The sequence below is a fragment of the Neopelma chrysocephalum genome, unplaced genomic scaffold (assembly GCF_003984885.1).
Source record: "Neopelma chrysocephalum unplaced genomic scaffold, ASM398488v2 Primary Assembly neopelma1_86, whole genome shotgun sequence".
Classification (NCBI taxonomy): domain Eukaryota; kingdom Metazoa; phylum Chordata; class Aves; order Passeriformes; family Pipridae; genus Neopelma; species Neopelma chrysocephalum.
The window spans coordinates 4702126-4724236 of NW_020897748.1; the positions used below are offsets into that span (position 1 = coordinate 4702126).

At 37.2% G+C, this 22111-nt stretch overlaps 1 protein-coding gene across 5 annotated transcripts in view; it reads right to left on the reverse strand.

Annotated features, from left to right (window-relative positions):
- MATN2 (matrilin 2) overlaps positions 1-22111 on the reverse strand; it is a 75224-nt gene that overhangs the window by 27353 nt on the left and 25760 nt on the right. For all 5 annotated transcript variants that reach the window (XM_027692352.1, XM_027692353.1, XM_027692349.1 and 2 more), the window contains exons 4-8: positions 20341-20463; positions 15950-16072; positions 9309-9431; positions 4023-4145; positions 33-155 (exon numbers count right to left, since the gene is read on the reverse strand). In XM_027692352.1, the coding sequence (XP_027548153.1) occupies positions 33-155; positions 4023-4145; positions 9309-9431; positions 15950-16072; positions 20341-20463 (615 nt within the window). The remainder of the gene's footprint in view (positions 1-32; positions 156-4022; positions 4146-9308; positions 9432-15949; positions 16073-20340; positions 20464-22111) is intronic.

Genomic DNA, 22111 nt, shown 5'->3' on the forward strand with positions numbered 1-22111 from the left:
GCTAAGACAAAGGGCGTTCTCACGAGACTTACGGGTGCAGGTTTTTAGATCCTCATTGATGACAAACCCTTCAGAGCACTGACAGACGTAGGAGTCATCAGTATTTAGGCACAGTTGCTCGCATCCATGATTGCTTTCAGCACAGTGGTCCACTCCTATTGATGTGTTAATGATTGAACATCTTAGACATTGGCATCTTAGATACATAAACTACTGTAGTTAGTACACAATGCCTTTTCAGAGCAAGGGAAAAAGATCAGTACAGCTTTTTACTTATGCAAGTATCCCCACCTATTTGAGTAACCTGAGTTAATTAACAACACCTAAGTGAAATTAATACAACAACCCCACTTGGCAAGTAACAGACTTGGTGAAGTACAGATCTTCCTTGCCAAAAATCACAATGTGATTGAATTAACACCAAGTGGAGTGAAGGGAGAACCCTGAAGCCCATTCTGGTCTTACCCACAGAATCATGCTTTCTTTCTTTAAAAAGTAAGACTCTTTTGTTCACCATAAAATTTTCTCAGCAAGTATGAATATTAGTAACTTTTGAAATAGAAATTATGTCTTTCAGATTATTTAATAAATATTAAATTCTTTTTGTAATAGGATGAGAAATCACCAATTTAAAACTTTAACCTGCCAAAAGGTTCAAGCAGTTAAAGCCTAGTGGGGCACAGATACCAATTAGGAGAGTAAGAGTGTCTTAACAAGTTCCATTTCTTTGATTTTCCTATTCCAAGTAAGATAATATGGAATATTTCTTTTAAGTCTTGTATGCAACTGGTTGTGTGAAAGCTGAAAGGTGGGGTAAGGGAGAGAGAGGTGTGAATTTGGTTTAAAAAATATATTGTCTCATATAGTGGACAGCAGTAGGGTGAGATATGTGCACTTGCAGATGTACTATGTAATTTGCTGAATCTGTGAGTATAGAAAAAGGAGATTTTAGGAAAAAACTTTGAACTTCCTCATAATATTTTATTACTGGCTTGTTAATGGGTATTTTTAGTTACATAGGCTCAAACCACTTTATCTTAACTTGATCAAAAGTAGTGAAGTTCCCTCAGACACAGTCTCACATGTCTCCATTTACAAATCATTTACAGATGTGAGCAGGCATGTCTGTAGCAATTTGTTTACATAAAAAAATCTGCACTTAATGTAAAATCACTTAATTCTAAATATTTCTGTTTATTAGTTTGTCTAACTAAGCAACGAGTTTGCAGTAGTTGGTCCAGATTTACCATCCTACACAGAGAGACAATGTAGGCTTGAATAGATGAAGCTGAGGTGTTAACTTTTACTAGCTAAAGCAAGTTCCAGCTGGAACATTCTCCTTTTTCCAAGAGTTCACATCATCATGAAGAGGCTTGTGTAACTTCACAGAGTACACAAAAAATGTGGAAAAAAAAAGAAAATCCTCATATTCTCTGTGAAAAATTGCATCTGTTTGGCACCGTCTTTTACAAACACCCACACTAACCAAATTTTTAACATTTAAATACCTGGGGTTCTCATGCACAATATTGTAACACACTCCTTCAAAGAGTGCAGTAATCACAAAGGTGATAATTACCAGGGTTTAGAAATCATTATAACTGTAAATTTGGTCATCACGTGTGCTTTATTACATGCGTAAAAAAAAATGTAAGAAGGGGAAGGGACTGGGAACGGCCCATTGTTTTGAAAAACAAGAAGTGTCTTGGAATATATTAATCTTCAGATATTCAACCTGAGCTAGTCTAAAATTATAATTGCTAAAAAGTTCTGAGGTCTTGCAAGACATCCAGGTTACCTTATATATGGCTTTATCACAAACAGTTTATTTAAAAATAATTATTCCCTGTCCTATCAACTTTTTTTTTTTAAATTTCAGTGACTGAGTATCCCTTTGGAAAAGTATGTCATAAGTACATCAGGAAAAAATGCTGCTGATATTTTAGATGATATGCAAAATGGCTCTCTGCAATAAAACTATCTTCTAAAAACTGGGCGATGTCATGTGGGCAATGCTGTTGGGTTTTTGGGGGGCAACACTGATCCTTCATTTAGCAACATTCTTATGAACAGAGGACATTTTATTGAACAGATCACTGAAGGTGTAAACACAGAGAAGAGGTAGGTCTCTGCATATCTCCACATATCAGCATATAGCAGTACCAGGTGTGCTGCAGTTTACACAGCCCATAACAATGATATAGATGTTCAACAGCAAGTACTGCCTTTGTGTTAGACACATTGGCTGAACACATTTTCCCAGTTATTTGGTTTGGAGAAAATGATGCTGTTGGATCAAGGATCTCACTATAGCATTACATCACCAGGCCTGGCTCGTGGTGGACTTTACAGTAACATAGGTTTGCATGGCTCAGAAACATCTCAAGAGGGACCCAGGAGTATTTTCTCATTCTGTTCACACCTTGCCCTTGCACTAAACTAGTCACTGCATTCATGAGAACAACTCATTGCTGCACGTATTGCCATGGTGTTGTCGGGTGTATCCAGGATGACAAGATACAAATTACCCTTCCATGTTAACACATTCATGTTCGCAGTCATGCTGACCTAGAGCACAGAAGTTTACTTCTGTGAAGAGACAAACAGTGAAGAATTGAAGCCAGCCATAAGGGTTTCTGAAGTTAAGTGGCTTAGAAAAAACTCACTTTTCTTAAACAATACTGGATTCTGTGCTTTGGATACCTGCTAAAGCTGATAGTGAGCTGACGGTCTGAGAGCAGATTGCAAATAATTGGCTATGTAAGGTTTCACTTTGACTCCCACAGATCTCCTGTAGTCATCAGAAGTCACACATTATGGTGAAGGAGGAATGCCTGGTGCTAGTCACCACTGATCTATTCTCCCTGATTTATGATGAGGGCATATATGCAAATGTGCTGCTTTATTTTACAAGCTCAGCTAACATGATCCTTGTTATAACAAGATTTGGAATAGGAGCTTAATCCTGGAAGCATCACCAGATTTACAGCCAAATCCAAAGCCCCCTGAGGAAAAATACCCCAAATGGGAATTACAATTTGCCTTTAATTTGCAATTACATCCTTGCAATAAATATTCTACACAATGCTGTTGTTTTGCTCACCAAGGCTATCCAATCTATAAAAACCTGAATATATTAAAATACCATATAGATAATAAAAAAACAGAATAGCATGGATTGCTGTAAAAACAGCACTATGCAAACAAAAATGCTTCATGAGAATGCATCTTTAAGATTGAAAGAAAATAGTTTCAAATCCAGATACATTTTATGAGTGTCTAGAAATATCATTAGATTGCTTCAAGCAAGCTTAGTATTCATAAAATACCAGCAGTACAATTCCCCCCTCCCAAAACTGAGTCACCAGATCAAGCTATTTCATTTTGCTGAATATATTCCCCCTGAACTTTAATACATTACATTAAAAAATTGCTGTGATTCCAGGCCCCCACTCAAGAAGATCTGTAACACTTAAGTCTTTTTAAAGGAAATAGTATGTGTGTTTGGTTTAGAATCCTGACATTGCTCAGGCTGTTTTTACAATTTTTTTAGGAAGCTGTGGGGGTTTGTGTGTGACTTTTAGTTGATTTTGATAGATATGTTATTTATCCAATATGTTCCCAAGCTAATGAAATATATCTGTCCTTGGCTAAACCAACTGGGCAAATCAAGGGGATTTTTTTTTTAATTTAAAAGCTGTTTGTGTCACTAAAAGCCAAGGTCAGAAAGTTTCAAATAAGTAATGAGCTTATTTTTTTTTAGGCACTTTAATTCCTATATTAATCTTCAGGTTTGCATAAAACTCTTCAGAAAATGTCTGATATACAAAGCAGTCTACAAAACAGCAAAATGTGTATTTTCCCCAGCATGACTGGCTCAGTTAAAATTTAGGTTTATAAAGAAACATTTGTTTCAACCTTAATTATAGAGAAAACTTCCATCCTTTCAGAGGGGAAACAATTCACAGCAGGTTTAAGAAATAAAAGCAGATAAACTTTATTATGTCCAAACGATTACTCACTTTTGCATGTTTTCTTATCTGGATTAAGTCTAAATCCTTCTTGGCACTGACAAAAATAGGAATCATCTGTATTAACACATTCCTGTTCACAACCATGGTCATGAAGAGCACAATAGTCTGGTACTAAAAGGAAAAAAGTTTGTGTCAGTGAGGAATATAAGAAATAAACTAGGTAAAAATTATTTACTTTACTTTCTTTTCCTTAGCCTTTTTTTCCTTAAGCATCATCCTGACTTTGTACCATATTGCTTCAAATGATGAAAACAAAATATTCTTTTTTCCAAATATCTGCTATACTGAGGTACCCCTGACATGTGCACTTCAAAGAATTATTCAAGAACACAAGTACCTCATGCAGTAGAGAAGTTAGAATCTTAAATATTTCTTAATATTTTGCAACTAAGCCTTATACATTGCCTTATCAAAACTGCCTCTCTATTTCACCCAGAGCAAGCTAGATATGATCTGTAACAAACGTACAAACATGCTGTTCATTAGATCAAAGCAGGACAACCAGGCCATCAGGAGCATTGATGTTTTTGACAGCTCTGAGTGCTTGCTTCGTAATTCTTCCATTTGAAATGCCCGTGGAAGACAAGACAAGCAGTCTAGAAACAGCTACAATGTGTATAAAGTACCTTAGAAAGGAAAGCAATTGTGCACTAAGCACTGAGGTGTTTGCCACAGTGTTTATCGCTACTGATGAAGTTAAAGAACCTGACATTCACTTAGATCCAGTATCTGCCCATCATTTATATCAGTAGATTAATTAATTTATACCAGTGAATAATGGTTTTAACCCCTCAGCATTGCCGAAAATAAACAAGCCACAAATTAAGTAAATTACACTTTAAAAAACATCCAGGTGCTTTCGAACACCACATTACACAACCTGAAAACTGAGGGGGTTTTATTATTCCCAGCAGTTAATTAATTATTATTCCCAGAGGTAACTGGTTTTCTGAGGCAGGAACTGTGTTTTCCTTGTATTTGTGGCATGTAAATGCAATTGAGCTTTTATATAGGACGAAAGTCCTTAGCAATAATAAACCACCTACATTCTCAGGAAAAACAAGGTAGAATGTTTTCTAAGAAAATTCAAGAAGACTACTTTATAATTTATGAACATTACTTCACATATTAGTAGAACATTTCCTTTACCAAAGCTTTTTCCGACAGCATATGCACATACACATATACATAACATGCAGATCTCTCTTTACTAATTAGAAAATATAGTTTGTTAAGAGTACACTGAAGGGACAGAAATCATAAAGCCATGTGTGTGCACCAGAGGAATATAGCTGTATGCCTTCTGGACCTACTCAGTGCTGTGATCCATTTACCTGCTCAAATCCTGGCTCACTCAAGTGTGCAGGACAGACTTTTCCTGGATAACTGATTCTGAAGATGACCACAAGAGTTGAAAAGTATGTGTTATCTTTTTTGGAACCTTGAGGCTAGCATGTAAAAACACACTTCACAGGACTTTATTAACACAACCCAGATTAAGGATGGTAACAGAAAGCCTCTACCAGCTACAAATAGTGTGAACCCACCCAGAACTCAAATAGAAACCTTCCCTAAAGAGCAAAAGGCTCAGCACCCCTAAATACAAGCAGAAGCTGCCATCTGTCCTCTTGAGGGGAGCAGTAAGAGTGGCAAAGGTCCCCTTAATAGTTACTAGCTCTAATGACCTCCACCTGCCTCATTGCTCAACCAAATTTGCTGCTCTCTTCCAGCCATAAAGCACTCCGCAGGTGTCAGCAGGGTTGTCTTCCTGAGCCTTATTCCTTTTGTTTCATTCTGAGAAGTTTGGAATAATTTCAAGAGAAAACATCTGTCAGATATGCATGACCATACTGATAACATTTACATTTCCAAGCTCTTCTTTGTAGCCATGAGCATAAAGGCTTACTTTTTATTTTTGAAAGGAAAGCCAGGATTCTGAGACAATCACAAGATCTTTGGAGCCAGCACCCCAGGCCCAGGCCTGCTTGCTGATGCAGAGAACTGGTCTGGTATGGGTGTAAGTCATGGTTAGCTGGCCATCATCCCTGAGATTTAGTACATAAGCAAAACATGCAGAAATTTATGTTAGAAGTTTTAAAGTCATAAACATTTTAAATCCAGTGATATGTAATTTGTTTCTTTGTGTTATTTACACTGACTTAAAGGCAGCATGACTCATAACATGTGGGGTCTAGGGGACACTTTTGCCATCTTGACTTTTGCAGCATTAAGAGCTTCACAGTTCTTTCATTCATGCTTTAATTTATTAGGAAGGCTCAGGAAATAGCAAGTGTAAGGTAAAGTGGCTTGTAAGTTTTATTTATGCTTAGGCTCAGGACACGCATCTTGAGTGATTTGATACAGTGGGTAAGACGTTGTGCACGCAACACTGGAGGATTATGCACAGACTTGGTGACAACTTCCTAACATGAATTCTCAAAGGGTGGTGTTCCTTTTTGACTTGGTCCTGTGACCATGAGATGACAGCGTTCACAATCCAGAAGGCTGGGAGGTGAAACAGCAAAATTCTGACTCCATATTTTACAAGCTCAGATTTCAGCTTATTCAGGGAATTGGTTGGAAGAGTCCCCTGGGAAAGAGCCAACAAGAGAAAAGATGACCAGGAGAGTTAGATTTTTAAAGAAAACTTACTAAGACCTCAGGCACAAACCATCTCATTGTGCTGGAAAATCTGCTCAGAAGAGCAAAAGCTTCTCAGTGAACTAAAACCACAAAGAGGGAAAATAGTAGAGGAAGAAAAAAAGGACCAAGAAAAAAAGAGGAATATAAAAGCACTTGTTATGTATTTCAGGACAAAAACAAAGCTCTGCTGAACCTTTTATTACTGAGGTACACTGAAGGAAATAAGAAGGGAGCCTACAAATATGCTGGTAGCAAAAAGAAAGTCATAGAAAACACTAGTGTTTTGACTGAGGGAACAACCTAATGATGAATAATACAGAAACGGCTGAAAAAAATAATGCCCTTTTTAATTCCTGGTTCTTACAGACAAAGTCTCTTCCCAGGTTTCCACATGTACCAGTAGTCTGAGAAGGAGAGGGGCTAGCAACATTGGTAAGAGACCACTTAGAGAAACTGGATATACACAGATCCATAGGATGACTGGTATTCACCTCTGGGTGCAGAAAGAGCTAAGTGATGTGACACCACTGTCTGTCATGTATCAAAATTCACAGGGACCAAGAGAGACCCCGACAACTTAAAAATGCTAACATTACACTTATCTTTTAAAAAAGGTAGGAAGAAAGACTCCAGGAACTGTAGACCAATCTGCATTATTTCAGTCCCAGGACCATGAGGCACATCCTCTCAGAATCCATTTCCAAATATATAAAGGACAAAAAGATTCTTGGAAATAATCAGCACAGACTGACCAAGGGTAAACCACTCCTGGCCAATCTGTTCACCTTCAATGATGAAATGACTGCATCTGTGAATAAGGGAATATTGGTGGATGTAATACACCTTGGCACTAGTAAAACTCCGGATGCTGCCTTCCACAGCATTCCCACTTGGAAGCTGAGGGAGTATAGGCTGGAAGAAAGAACTGTTAGTTGGAGTCTAAATTTGCCAGGCTAGCAGACTCAAAGGATAGTGATCAATGGCTTCATGTCTGGCTGGTTGCTGATAATGGCCAAAGTACCACAGGGGCAGTACTGGGGGCCACATTGCTGAACATCTTCATCAGTGAAACAGATGATGATACAAAGTGCACCTCAACTAACCTGTGGGTGTCATAGGTTAGAGACAGTCATACAGGGAAACCAAACAGCAGAACTTAAATACAGAGGAGCCTTATAAACTTCATGATTAGACCAGAAGATGTTGTATGAAGTCCAGCAAGAAGAATTGGAAAGTCCTGCATCTGGGTTGGAAAGACCCTATAGCTTGTACAGACTGGAAATGGACCTGCTGTCAGGGAGGAGCATGGGCCAGCTGTTCCCCAAGGGAAGGAGACCCCTGAGGGGCCAAGGGTGATAATGCAGGCAGCAGGCTAGGGACCTTGCTAGACAGGTAGTGCCCCGCAGAACCCAAGCAGGTTGAGCAGGGCAGGCCTGGAAATGGCAGCCAGGTTTAACAAGAAGTGCAGACCAGCAGACAAGTACATGCTGCTGAGGCAGGTCTGAGGTCAAGCCAGGAAGTCAGCCTGTGTGTCAGCATGAGGCAGGGCCACTGCTGGTGAGGGAAGGAGTGACACAGGTCCCTCAGAAGTGACACAGCCCAGGGATCGCTGGGCAGGTCTGTAGTGTCAGGGTAAGGCCATGGTCAAGCTGGGAAGTCAGTCTGCAGGTCAGGTTCTGGACCAACAAGGGCTATTGCCAGGCCAAATTGCTGGAGACGGCACCTGACATATTTTGTCCAGTGCTGGAATAATCCCTTCCCTTCTACCCACAGTTAAAAGGATTAAGATGAAGAGGGCTCAACAAAGACCTACTGCTGTGATATAGTGCACTTCATTTCTGTGGTCTTTCTGAGTTCGGTGAAAAAGAAGGTATTTAACTGCGGCCTACAATTACTTCTTGTGGATCATTAGAAAGGTGATGTAGCTAAACCCTTCTTGTTAGTGCTAGATGATGTAACAAGGAACACTGGTCACCATCTGTGGTTTGGGTGATTCATGATGGACATGTACTAATCCTAACTTGTTGACTTTTGAGCTTGTTAGCCTGGTATCTATCAAATTTGACAACCAACTAACAAACAAAGCCAAGAAGTTACCATAATCTGGTGGAAACATGTAAACTTGGTAGAAGATACCGATGTTGCCAGAGCTTTGTCACACTATCAAAGAACTCATTCTGGAGAAAAATCCACAGGAAAATAGACTGCAATGTTTCTCTGATTGTGGAATTACTCATAATTTTATCTTGTCTTACAAACCAAACTGGTCATAAATTGTCTTGGACAGACTTCTTTGTTCACCCAGCTAGGCAGATGATATTCTAACTAAAAAATCAAAATAATCAAAGAGACAATTCAAGACAAAGCTCTAGCCTTTAACTGTCAAAAAGAAGCCTGGTTTCATGTTAAAAGCTTCCCGTTCATAGGAGGGACCTCTACCCTTAGCCCCTCCCCTCAAAAGCCAAACTATCCCCCCAAAACAACTTGCATTGCTTTCAAGACCTTTTGCTTCCAAGGCACTCCAACATTTTCTATACCTGACTCATTACGCAGTGTTCCCAGGACCAGTGGGACAACTGCACAACTGGAAAACAGACAAACTGTTCATAATTAAACCTTACCACAACTTACTTCTGCAAGTTCTTTTGTCTGGATTTAAAATGAACCCTGGGCGGCATTTACAGTAATAGGAGTCCTCAGTGTTAACACATTCATGTTGGCAATCTTGGTTATCCAAAGCACAGTAGTCTACAACTGAAAAAGAACAAGACCAAAATGTGCAATTAGAAAAACAAAATAAGAACTATTATGCATAGATACTATGGTACTAGTTACAAACAGTAGACTATTAAAAAAAAAAAAAGAAAAGCTGACATAATTTGTGTTCTGAAAAGTCTTTCTGCAAAAAGTAGCACACTTTCAACACCAGTTAGTAAATCAGATTTGATAGGAGTCATTTCTCAACTTTGAACATTTATCAGATTGTCAGGAGTCTTCTCAACATGTTTTCTCAGATCTGGAAATCATGCCTCAGTCAGTTAGTCTGTCCAGATGTTCATACTGTCCAGGGCGTAGCAAAGTTTGTTTGATTTAGTTCTGTCTTCTGTCTCTCAAATCCCAATCCTGGAATTGCTCTATTTTTCCTTAGTTCTCTCTCAGCTGTATTAGTTCTCAAGAGTTGTTCCTGTAGCCTGAGCATACAGGAGAACTTGGGCAATATCTTCTGCATGGAGGACTGTCACAGTACATTCATTCCCTCTAGCGTGCTCCAGATTAATTCTGTACAAAGCAGCTGCAACTACAAAGCCTGAAAGCTTCAGGCTGATATTCACTACTGACATTTTGCTTATATAATGCCTTTTTTAAGAAAAAAATATCACAGGCATTTCATAAGACTGATAATTTATTACACAAATCCATATTTACAAGTTAGATTGCCAAAGAGTAATAAGGTAATACTTCAGAGTTACTCTGTCAAGCCCATTCAAAAGTGCTAAACAAGTTAAAGGACTTTTTTTTTTTTAATTTCTTTGCAGGTTAAGCTGTATCTCCACAACAAAAGTCTTAGAAGAAATTAAAGATAAGTCACAAAGCTGGTGCTCTGTCCTCAAAGAGCTGCCAGGCCTGCATTAGGAAAGTATACCTGATTCTTTCTGCAGAAGACAGTAATGTGTTAAGCTTCATACAGACATTTACTGAGACAGGTTCCTCTTTGCAAACTGAGTAATTTTTTCCCTACTTTATACTGCTGAGCCTCACAAATTTCTTTAAGAGGCAGTAATTTGTTTCAATGAACTCAGTTCTTTCTTCAATTGCCCTGCTTTTGTAAATCATGCACACTCAGGTGTGCTACAATAATTAGTCAAATTCATCTAGTCAGGAACGCAGATAACCCATTTAGTTACTTTGAAAGAGTTTCTTTTAACCCTTCAGAATATTTGTGTTGAATCAAGTCAAATTAAACTACTTACTGGCTACTATGTGAGACCATTTTCCTGGCACCTTTCTGTTTCCAGACTGAACAGATTCATATAAAAATCTATTTACTGAATATGTATTTCAAGGATATACTATGTCATACAATTAGTCAGCTTTCCTTTTAAATTAATTCTAATTGCATGTACATTTTCAAGTGTTTTAAAAGACACATTGAGAAATAGGTAGGCTAAAGAATATGTATTTTTTTTCTATTTAGCATCATACCTGGGAAATAGCCCATATGGATTGCTCTGCAAAGTCACCTGCTCTTCTGCCTTTAAACCTTAACAAAATTAATTACTACTACAATACCTGCAACTGTCTGACTAATGATTATAAAGTTGAGAATAGAATATCCAGTTGGAAGGGATATACAATGACCATCTAGTCCAACACTTTTGACCAGTTCAGGGGTGACCAGAAGTTAAAGTGTATTGCTAGGGGCTTTGTCCAAATGCCTCTTACACACTGACAAACTTGGGAAATCCACCTCCTCTAGGAAGCCTGTTCCAGTGTTGGACCACTCTCTTGATAAAGAAATGCTTCCTAATGTCCAGTCTAAAACTCCTGTGGCAGAGCTTGAACCATTCCCATATGTCCTATCCCTGGAAAACGGGGAGAAGATCTCAACACAGAGCTCCCTCTCCATGTCCCCTCCTCATTAAGCTGTAGAGAGAGATGAGGTTGTCCCTCAGCCTCTTCTCCAAACTAGCAAACCCAGAGTCCTCTGCTCCTCCTCACAGGACATTCCTTCCAGCGCTTTCACCAGCTTTGTTGTTTTAGAGACAACTCAACAGGTCTTAGAATGTTTTATTATCAGCATCTGAGCAACTATGACTCGAAGCACTTTCAAATGACAATTTCTGGAGGGAAGAACTGTGCTTTCTTGTGGCTATGCAGTTGCTAATGTACCTTGGGCAGAAAGGAAAAAACCCCAACAAAATAAATAACTAATTTTTTCAGGCTTACTTTTTAGCATTTATAGGCTTCTGAGGATCTCTTACTGACAGAATTAGGTCTGCTGACCTATAAGAACAATTAGCACATTAATTTAAAAGATACCCTTCCACTAATACAGTTAAGAAGTAAGAACATTCGCTTGACAGTTGCTTTTGGAGATAAGTATTATTCCTTTTTTTCAATAATTTTGTATATAAATTGCACTAATTACAGGCAGGCTTAGCCTTGCGGATTTGCAATAGTAACTGACCTATAAACTCATTTCACTTTTAGCTTCATGTTTCATTTTAGTGGTACTTGTTTAGAAGGGAAACTTGTCAACAGCATTCCAGTCATCAAGTAGGTAAGCTGTCTATGGAGTTGAATTTTCCTGAAAAGACTGAGAAAAATTGTAAATTTCTATTTCTTATACTGAAGTACTGTGATCCTTTAGTTGGTATGCAGAAAATAAACACAGTTGCTATAAGAGCAAAGCAGAATAATATTTTCCTAATTTGTAGAAGTGTCATTATTTTCATATTGCTGTACTGAGTCATGAGATATACATTAGAAAGTGAACACTTAGAGATCTCACTGATTTTACTGTTATGTTATGCCTATTTCAATGATAAGTTTTTCTAAATTATGAACTAATGTCCTTTTTAGTGAGCAAACTATTAATTCAGTTGTCATCTCCCCATGTTTGTTCTGCCCTGTTTTTGTTGCTCACAATTAGTTAGTCAGTGATAAGTGCCATCTTTTACTTCCAGTGACCAGTTCTGCAGTCTGGATGCTTACATTGCCCTCTCTGAACTCTGGGCAGTGTGGCTGATCTTTCTCTTGTATAGTTGTTTTTACTCCTGTGATGTGTATACAGGTTACTCAGGCTCAGGAGAACAAAGTTAAGGAGAAGGGTAGAAGAAAAGAGTAGGAAGAAAAGGTGACAGAGTAACTAAAGGCATAAGGAGGATGAAAAAGAACGAGGGGGAAGAGTAGAGCAGACTCATGGAAGACTCATAAGAACCTAAAAAGCAGCCAAAAAAATCTAGCAGTGCCAGGAATGCACAGAGGTGCCAGCAGCCAAACCACTGCCAGGTAAAGAGGACCCAAGCCCAACACCTGCAGCAATATGGGGACGGTCTAGCACTAGTGCCAGGAAAGAGAGGGCAGCATGTCCAGCGACACCAAGAAGGTGGAGAGACTGAGTGTCCAGCAGCATGATGGAGAAAGAATGGCTCATAACCACCAAACTTCAACTGACAGGACTTTGTTCATGTGAAAAGGTGTTCAAAAAGGCAAAGTGATAGTGCTCTGCCAGCCAGAGCAGACAGTTTCAAATATTGTTTAGTCTGCAAATTTGTTCATAAACTGTGTGTTGCAAACACTCAAGAGTGGTTGGCTGTTCAGTCGTCATTTTGAATTGATACATTGTGAATTCTGGCTGCGAGATTTTATTTAATTATTGCCATTCAGGTAACTGGCTGACATGTATCAATAAAGCAGTTAGTATTGCCTTTGATCCTTAATTTAGCCCATCAGAAAGATCTTGATAAACATGCCTGAGAAATGAGTTTTCTGCACTTTCTCATTTGCTTTTGCTGGAGTTAAAACTTTAGAAGTATTAGATATCTCAGAGGGAATCCTCTGGCTCTTTGAGAGAACCGCAATGGGTATTTCCTACTGAAATTCTCTCTTCATTCTCTGCATGAGGAGAGAGTAACCTTAATGAAGTCACTGCTTTTTGCAAAATTGTTATTGTACTCAGTGGTCTCTAGTATATGTGTACATCAAGATCTTTTTTCTGATCCAGCTCATTTGATAATAAATACTTCACAGAAAGGAAAGGTTTAATAGCTTAAGAGTAAGGAAAACTGAGAGTTGTCACTACTGATTCAATGCAACACATAGTCTCCTTTATAAGATTTTCCAGCAAGGGGGATTATTCACTGGTGATCACATCTGGGGAAGCTGTACATTCTTAGTAGTAGCATATTCCTCAAAAATGTCAAATTGTTCAAACCTGAAAAATCAAATTCTGGAGGCTGCAGAAAAATTACCATCAAAATCACAACTTACCCAGACAAGCTTTTCCTGTTCAGGAAAGGTAAAGAAGCTAAGTTCTGCATGGGTCAAACATATTTAATATACATTGAACCGTTCTTGTACATCAGTAAGAATTAGAAGTTAAATGGCCAAATATGCAAATGCAAAAGAAAATTGAAAAATAGAAGAGTTAATAGTGTGCTTTAAAATCACAATTAATACTGCTAATTATCGCAGCTATATAAATAGCATGAATTCATGTTTTTTTGCTAAAGTCGTACAAACGAATAGAAATCAAGTGGAGGAGAAAAAGAGCTATAAATTGCAAGACAGTGAACCCATGCATGAACTACACTTTGAAAATAATTGAAAAGAGAATATTAAATCTTTAAATGTCATCAGTAGAACTTATAATAGACCTGTATCTCTTCATGCTAAAGAAAGTCAGTGAGGAGATAGAAAAAAAAAAGTCAAAGATGTATTCCACCCCCAAATACCATTCTCCAGACAGGCAAAAAAACAAATGCCACTACAAGAAATTTAATAAATGACATAGAAATATTTTGAAGCTTTTAATAACAAAAACAGACTTTGTATTTATTACAGAGGATAATATTAGATTTGACACACAAAGAATTTCTCCAGAATGATGCTCTGGTAGCTACCTTCCCAGTAAGAATATCTTGGGTTGTCAAAGACCCTTCAATTTAAAAGACAGAGAATAGTAACAACAGCTGATGACACTAACATGAATAGTTTGGATTAGAATATATGGTAGGAAAGAACTGGCGATGAAAGAACCTACCAACAGAAGTTACAGATTTTCTGTCAGGATATAGTCAAATAAATAGTAGAGAAGCATATCCTTTATCCTAACATACGTAAAGGTCATGAGGATCAGCTAAGGGTATTGCATGAACCTCAGTGGAATGTTAGATGTAGAAATTTGGGCCAGAACATCTAACTTGCCTAAAAAAACATTATTATCTGCATTTTCAAAACAGTTTGGCTTCAAAAAGCAGGTTCTTAAAATGGTGTATTAGTGGCCAAACTATGCTGGGGAAAAATTATGTTGAGAACTTTAAACACTCCAATCCTGAAATCCTAAGCTACAAGTAAAGAAAATGTTTCTGAAGAGTGAGTAAGCACAGAATGATTGTTCTTCAAAACTGCATGTTATCCTAGGCCTAAAAAAACATGAAAAATCCCATTTGCATTTCCTATATGAAGGTATATACAGAAAGTTCCATAAACTGCCACCTATTTTGCATCTCAAAACAGGTTTATCCTACAAGGCAATAGCTCGGTGAAGGCAATAAAAGACAGATATATTATGTTAGAGTTGTTTTAAAAAAACAAGAAAGAAGGTGTTGGACAAAAGCATTATGGTGGCCTGTGGCAGATTTGGGGGCAAGGATTCACTGGGATTCATTTCCATGGTATTTCAATATGTATTTGAAATTAAGCATGCATTTAAGTGCTTGCCTGAAGAGAATACCTAACAAATAATGCAATTTTTCATCAAGGTCTCACTAAGGGGTTTTTTTGTGGTGGATACCAGAAGACAATATTTTCTCAGAATGTAGCATGGGATGAAAAATTTACAAGGCAAATAGGCAAAAAGATTATACTCCAAGTATTTACTGTGTATAAACAGGAAAGAAGAGAAAGATACTTACATGGTAATAGAGAGGGAAGTATGTTTTGTTTTAAAAAATTATTATACTGTATTTCTACACTCTTTCTTTTGAGCTGTAATTCTTAGAGCTAATGTTTACTTCTTTATTGCTCATAGCAAAAATTAAATGCAGATAGTGGATGGGTTCTTAAGGAGGCTAAACCTTCCTTAAGGCCATCATCCCAAAAAGGGTTTGAAATCTCCACTGTTGTGACCATAAAATCAAGTGAATTAAATATCAAGAAATTGTCCACTTTCAGGTTTTTCCGTGCATAACTTCTGTCTGAAGAGGAGCTACTGAATTTCTCTGGCTTTGTTTTTAAACAGCCACATATATCATGCCAGTACATTGCTGGCCACCTACATGCATCTCAAATAAAACATCTTGTGTTTTTTTTTAAAACAGCAGTGTTATTTTCTGTGTGAAATTGGTTGGAACAATTTTCCCAAGACACCATTTATTGTCAGTAAAAGCCTACAAACATGCCAATTATGTGTTCTTCCTCATCTACCACTCATATAGGAGAAGAGAATTTCCCCTCATTGTCTATGGCTAAACTCGATACTCATTTACACTGAATTTCCCTTCGGTTTGTGTTAAGAGATAAATATGAAGTGATGAACTCATACTCACCAACACAATTCTTTCCATTTGCATCAAGCTCATACCCTTCATAACACTGACAGACGTAGGACCCAGGTGTGTTCACACAAATCTGCTCACAGGCATGTTTCTCCACAGCACAGAGGTCCTGAGCTACGAAACATAATTGCATGAATATGAAATTCTTTGACTTTCTACAGTGCACAGGTAGATTATAGATCAAAAGTAAATTTCAGGAAGCTGTGGACAGCTCTTCGGAAATTTGCTCATTTTAACACAGATCATGCCAATGTTCTGTCAAACAGTAAAAGCCAGCAGGATCAGTCACTCAAAAGCTGAGGAACTCCTTCCTTCAGCCGAAGGCCATGACTATTGATGGGCCAATGGTGCCTAGTAGAGTTGCTTGATGTATGTTTCTCTAAAAAGTTTGAAGGGCATTCCTCAGGGTTTTTTTGGAAATTTATTTGTGGAGGGTTTTTTTTGTTTGGTTTGGGTTTTTTTTTTGTTTTGGTTTGTTTTTTTGCATAACCAGATAAATGATGATGAGGTTGGAAAGGAAAAGAAAAGGAAAACACAACATCAAAAGACTTGGGGATATTTCATTTCTGAGTTTTAGACTTTTTCAGTTTTGTGTGAAATACTGTATCCAGTTACCCCTCCCAAGCAAAAGATCTCATAAATAAAATCACAATGACAAATGAGGTCAGTTCAGCACCTAGCCAAGTGAAGCACACTGGGCTTTCTTTTCAACAGACTAACGCTTTATGAGAACCTCAAGTTTCCCCAGCGAAAGCTCTGGAAAGCAACCTACTTTGTGTTACTCAAAGACTGCTCAACACATAATGGTCATTTACAGCTACAAAATAGGCTTTTGGAACATGTTTGAGGAAACTAGCCAAGCAAAAACGAATTTTCTTTTATAGCTGTCTGCTTCATATCAAGCGGCAGGATGAGAAGCATAAACAGTCGTTTAACTCTTTTGTTCCAGTATAAACACTCACAAATAGATAATTTTCCAGTTTCTTTCAGCTACATTTCCTCTTTTGTATTATTTTGTGTATTAGTGTGAGATTTGAGCGTCTTAGAGAAGAAAGGAAGAAATTAGTTAAACAAACAAATACAATGTAATGAGTAAAGAATACTCATTATCTGACACAAAAGCACTTTCCTCTAGAAAAGTTAGACCACAGTATGTGAAAGGAGTATCCTTTGCATGGATGTAAAACCATCATAATGAAACAAATATAAGAGCATTTCAAGTTAAACAAACAAAATTACTATTTTCTCCCTAGTTTTGTTCTGGAAGACAGCTGAGTTGCCTTTTCCCCCAGCTCTTCCACATGGAAAGTAACAAATCACAAATATAGAAGATGTTCTTCTTTTAATGCAAGGAAATATCTTTTTTAGAAATAATGTTATAATGAAATGCATCAAGGAACAAAATTATCATCTATTTAAAACAGAAATGCACCATATTCCAGCCTGAAGCAAAGCTGTCAGTTCATTGCTGATTGAAGCCATTTGGTTAAGGGTTTTTAAGAACTGAATCACTTCAGTGATTGTTCTGTGGTTTACTCCCACAACATTAAAAGAAAAGGGAACAGAAGAATGAAAACAGAGTCTAATTTTAGGTACAGGAGAATGAAAAGAGAATATAACTTAAGGTACGTATCTTTCATCTTTTCTGCACTGTTTAATTCAGAAAGCGTTAAAATGTATACGAGGAAACTATTTGTTCGTGAAAAAGCTGCCAAATACATCCAGACCTTAGACAAATACATCTGGTTTATGTTCATTATGTATGGCACTTAACATAAACATGCTAAAGATTTATTCTTCTTAGAGGTCAGGTGAGGAACACGTTGTCTCTGTGAACTTGTGGGCAATTAACAGCAAACGAAGGTAACTAAAACACTCCCAGCCTGTGGGTTTTTCTATCACCATGGTTTCCCCTACCTCCAGAACTAAGCTCTCCTAATTGTCTAGGCTTGGCTCCCTATCCTCATGAATTCTGTTACATCTCTGTGGGGGTTTTAGACATAAAGGTTTGGCCTTCTCTAGACTGCTACTGTATCCTCTCCCTCCTTCACCAATGATTAGCACCATCCTAGCACATTTAAGGCCAGTTTGAATGGCTCTTCATATTAGATTCCCAGTGCTAATTGCTCAAATTAGTTTATAGTTTGGTAATGTAAAAACAAGTCCTTTAGAAGTAGGCTACAAACACACATAATTTCCTTGATAGTGTACATAATCAATCAGAAGATACAGACTGAAGTTTGATAAATATGAAAGGGAAATTAGTGTGTTTGTAGCCTACTTCTAAAGGACTTGTTTTTACATTACCAAACTATAAACTAATTTGAGCAATTAGCACCATCCTAGCACATTTAAGGCCAGTTTGAATGGCTCTTCATATTAGATTCCCAGTGCTAATTGCTCAAATTAGTTTATAGTTTGGTAATGTAAAAACAAGTCCTTTAGAAGTAGGCTACAAACACACTAATTTCCCTTTCATATTTATCAAACTTCAGTCTGTATCTTCTGATTGATTATGTACACTATCAAGGAAATTATGTGTGACAGGTAGGTGGGGAAAACTAATAGAAGCCATAGCTGAAAAAAAAAAGTAAAACAATGCAGCAAAGGGCTTCAAAAATGGTAGAGAGGGAACATATTAAGGGCTACTGTGCATGGGCCACCAGTAGGAAAATTACACACAATTCCAAAACTCTTGGAAATGAATCAGTAATTTGAAGCAAAATTACTGATTACTGGCTGACAAAAACAATGGAAACATAACACAGTAAAAAAGAAGAAGAGACAATAAAAAAACCACTTTTTCATGCTCGTAATTAATTTTTTTAATAGACTGACAAAAGACAAGTTCAATTATCAAAACTGATGTTAGGGGTGGGGATAAGGACAATGTGTGAAGAACAATTAAAAAAGAAGAGAAATTTTGAATTTCAAATAAATTTCAGAAAATTGAAAGAAAAAATTCTTTGTTAAAAATTCTTTAAGAAATTTAATAGCATGTAGAGGGTTTAAAAGAAAGGTTTAAAGGACACAGAAGTTTTAAATGAGAAGCATTTAAGGGGACACAGGGAATAGAATATGTTAGAGAATAGTATTAAAATGTGATTACATAATTGGAGCCATCATTTTTCATGATGATTACACCATCTGAGCACCTTCTCTCTGCAGAGTTATAGCAAATATGCTGAAGCAGAGAAAATAGGCTCTATGAAAAATTTTTCTGGTCACTATTGTCGTATTGGCTGAGTTGCTACCAAATAATAATTAGGAAATATTCCAGATTGCACTAATTTTGTTTTTTCATCTTCTTGAGGAAACAAAACTACAAATGAAGTGTTAGATTTGTTCAGTTTAACACAAAATATTGCCTTGTAATTCACAGACATGAATATGATAAATGTCTGCATTTGGTGAAGGATGCTGATGAGAAGGAATAGAAAACAAAGATTCTCCTAGCTCAACAGCTCAAAAGTGGTTTCCTGCTGTAGCCCAAAGGGTCTGAAGATGCTTCCATGGGAGTTAGAATGCCCTGATCAGTTCAGTGCTGACATTCTTTTGATCCCATACCATTTACTGAGCCTCTAACTGAAACCACATGTCCCACTGCACATGTAAGGATTCTAATGCCAAAGCTAGAGAGTCACTTTGGATACTGACGTACCCTCGCTGTTTCAGCGGTCACTATTTGATCTAAAATGCAACACTAAGCAAAAGAGACTAAGAATCTGCTAATCCCAAGCTACCTGATTATTTTATTGGAACTCTCCTGAGATGCAGAACATCAAATGCAAGGATAGGATCTGAGCCTGCATCCTTCACCTTAATTCTAAATTATCAGTTGTGAGGAGTAAATCCTATGCTCCCACAGCTTCTTGAGAAGACATTTTCCAAATTTTTCTTCTGGCCCAAATCAGTTTGGCAGATTTCATTTGAATCCATGTAGTGTTGTGGGATAATAAACTGAATTTTAGACAAGTACGTTTTCCACAAGTAATTAAAAAATAGTGTTACATAATTTCATTAAAATAATGGTGGACACAGAAATAAATTTGGCATATCCCCCTAATGTAATTTGCTGTTAATTACTAGGAAACAAGTTACAATGAACTAAAAAAATTATTGATAACAAAGATCAAAATTGAAGTGAAATAAAGTTTGTTACTATAAATTACAGCAAATTACCGAAATTTCGGAAAGGTTAATAAGAATTTCACTTACACAAAGCAAGAAAAAAATGTACAACTCCACCTTTCTAGACTCTTTCTGATGATTAACATTGATTATATACTGACCTCAGTTCTTTATGAGCCGATCAGAAAGGGTGTGTGATGTTAAGCACTTTTTGGGAGCATGAAAGAGAAAAATTAAGTGAGATAACATACTGCTGCAAGTCTTCTGGTCAGCATTCAGAATATATCCTTGTTTACATCTGCACAGGTAAGAGCCAGGAGTGTTTATGCAGAAGTGATCACAGCGATGCTCAACTGTACTGCACATATGAGGCACTGAAAAAAAAAGGGAAAAACATTATTAACTGCTGGCCTTAATTACTTGTGGTCACAATAAAATGGTGTAGAAAATTTTACTGAAGTAATTTAGAAATTTCAAATTAATGTTGCTAGTAAAGACAAATATCGGAGCTTAAGAAAAGAAAAATACACAAGCAAGTATCTGAAAACATTAATTATTTGGTGGTCCCAAGAAAACAACAAAACAAACCTACCATATTCAAATTTAGAAAATAAGTGGAATTTAAATATAAACTGCTTTAGAGGACATTCGATTTCTTGAATGAAGAAAATCACCACACAGCGCAATACTAAAGATGAAGAATTACTAGAAAACAACTTAATGAAGAGAATATTTTGCTTGCTTAGTTATTAATGCTGAGGAACACGCAAGTAATACATGATGACACTGAGAGAACATGCATGTCTGAGATTCATTAAGCAGTTGCTGAGGTGAGCTATGCTCCAGACTGTAAGTTTTTCTGGGTCTATTTTTAATCTGTTTGTATTGTATGTCTCTAATAGCAAGTAGTAAAAAAGAGATAGGTAGAAAAAAAAAGAATGGTGGGCCTGTTTTGTCAAGTTCATCATTGAACTATTTTCTCCAGAGCAGTATTCGGGAATTTGGAAATCTCCCTGATGTTTTCTTTCCACTGGAGTATTGCTTGTATGTAATTTCTATAATAACTGATTTTGCTCAACAGCAATTAGGGATCGATGTGCTCCTTAATGTGCTAGGTCAACAAAGCTCAAAATTTATGGAATAGATACTAACAGTAATCTTCTAGAAACCACAACAGAAGCCTGCTAAATAACTTAACATGTGGTATGTGTGGTACTTGTGGAAAAAAACCACATGTGGTTTTAAGATATATACTATGCATCTCCTCTTTGACATGACTACAAGAATTAGGCATTTATTACTAATGCACAAACCACCACAATTCCCAAATCTCCTAATCAGCTTCTTGGATCTCATAACTTCCTGCCATAATAAAACTTCTCAAGTACTTTGATTTATGGGAACATAGACCTGCTTTGACTTCTTGTCTTTTCATCTTCCTGTCATTCTGAAAATGAAAGCATTCACTGACAAGCATCCCAATAACTCGGTCCCTTCTAAGAATATATTGTTACCTTCTGTCACCAATCTTTCCATATATTACCACATAAATTTTTTTCTGAAGTGTCTCTGTTGCACTCATTTCAAAGCACCAGTGATACTCTGGTCATCAGTCTAATTTCTGCAATGAAGGAGCCTGCTCTCTGAATGATTTCTGCAATCTCACCTGTTGCAGGAGGTGTTTGGTGGTCACAGACAGGGACTGAAGTAATGGAAAGGGTGATCTCCTAGTTAAGGAATTTGAACATGAGCCTTGTTGTGAATTATATTTTGTCCCTGTGTCACAGGGTCCTTATTTGATTTTGGGCAAGCCAATAATAACAGTATCTTCAAGGAAGCATCAACCTTCACACTGTTTAGATAGGGACACCTGAATCTGGATTTGCAAGAATGCAAGTGATGGCTGCAGAGCTGTGAATAATATGTTGCATTAGTCCAAAAATGCTAAATGCCCCAAAAGATCACACTGGAAACTGCACTGAGTAAAGTATTTAAAGTTAGTGGGTGATCTTGACAGACTTA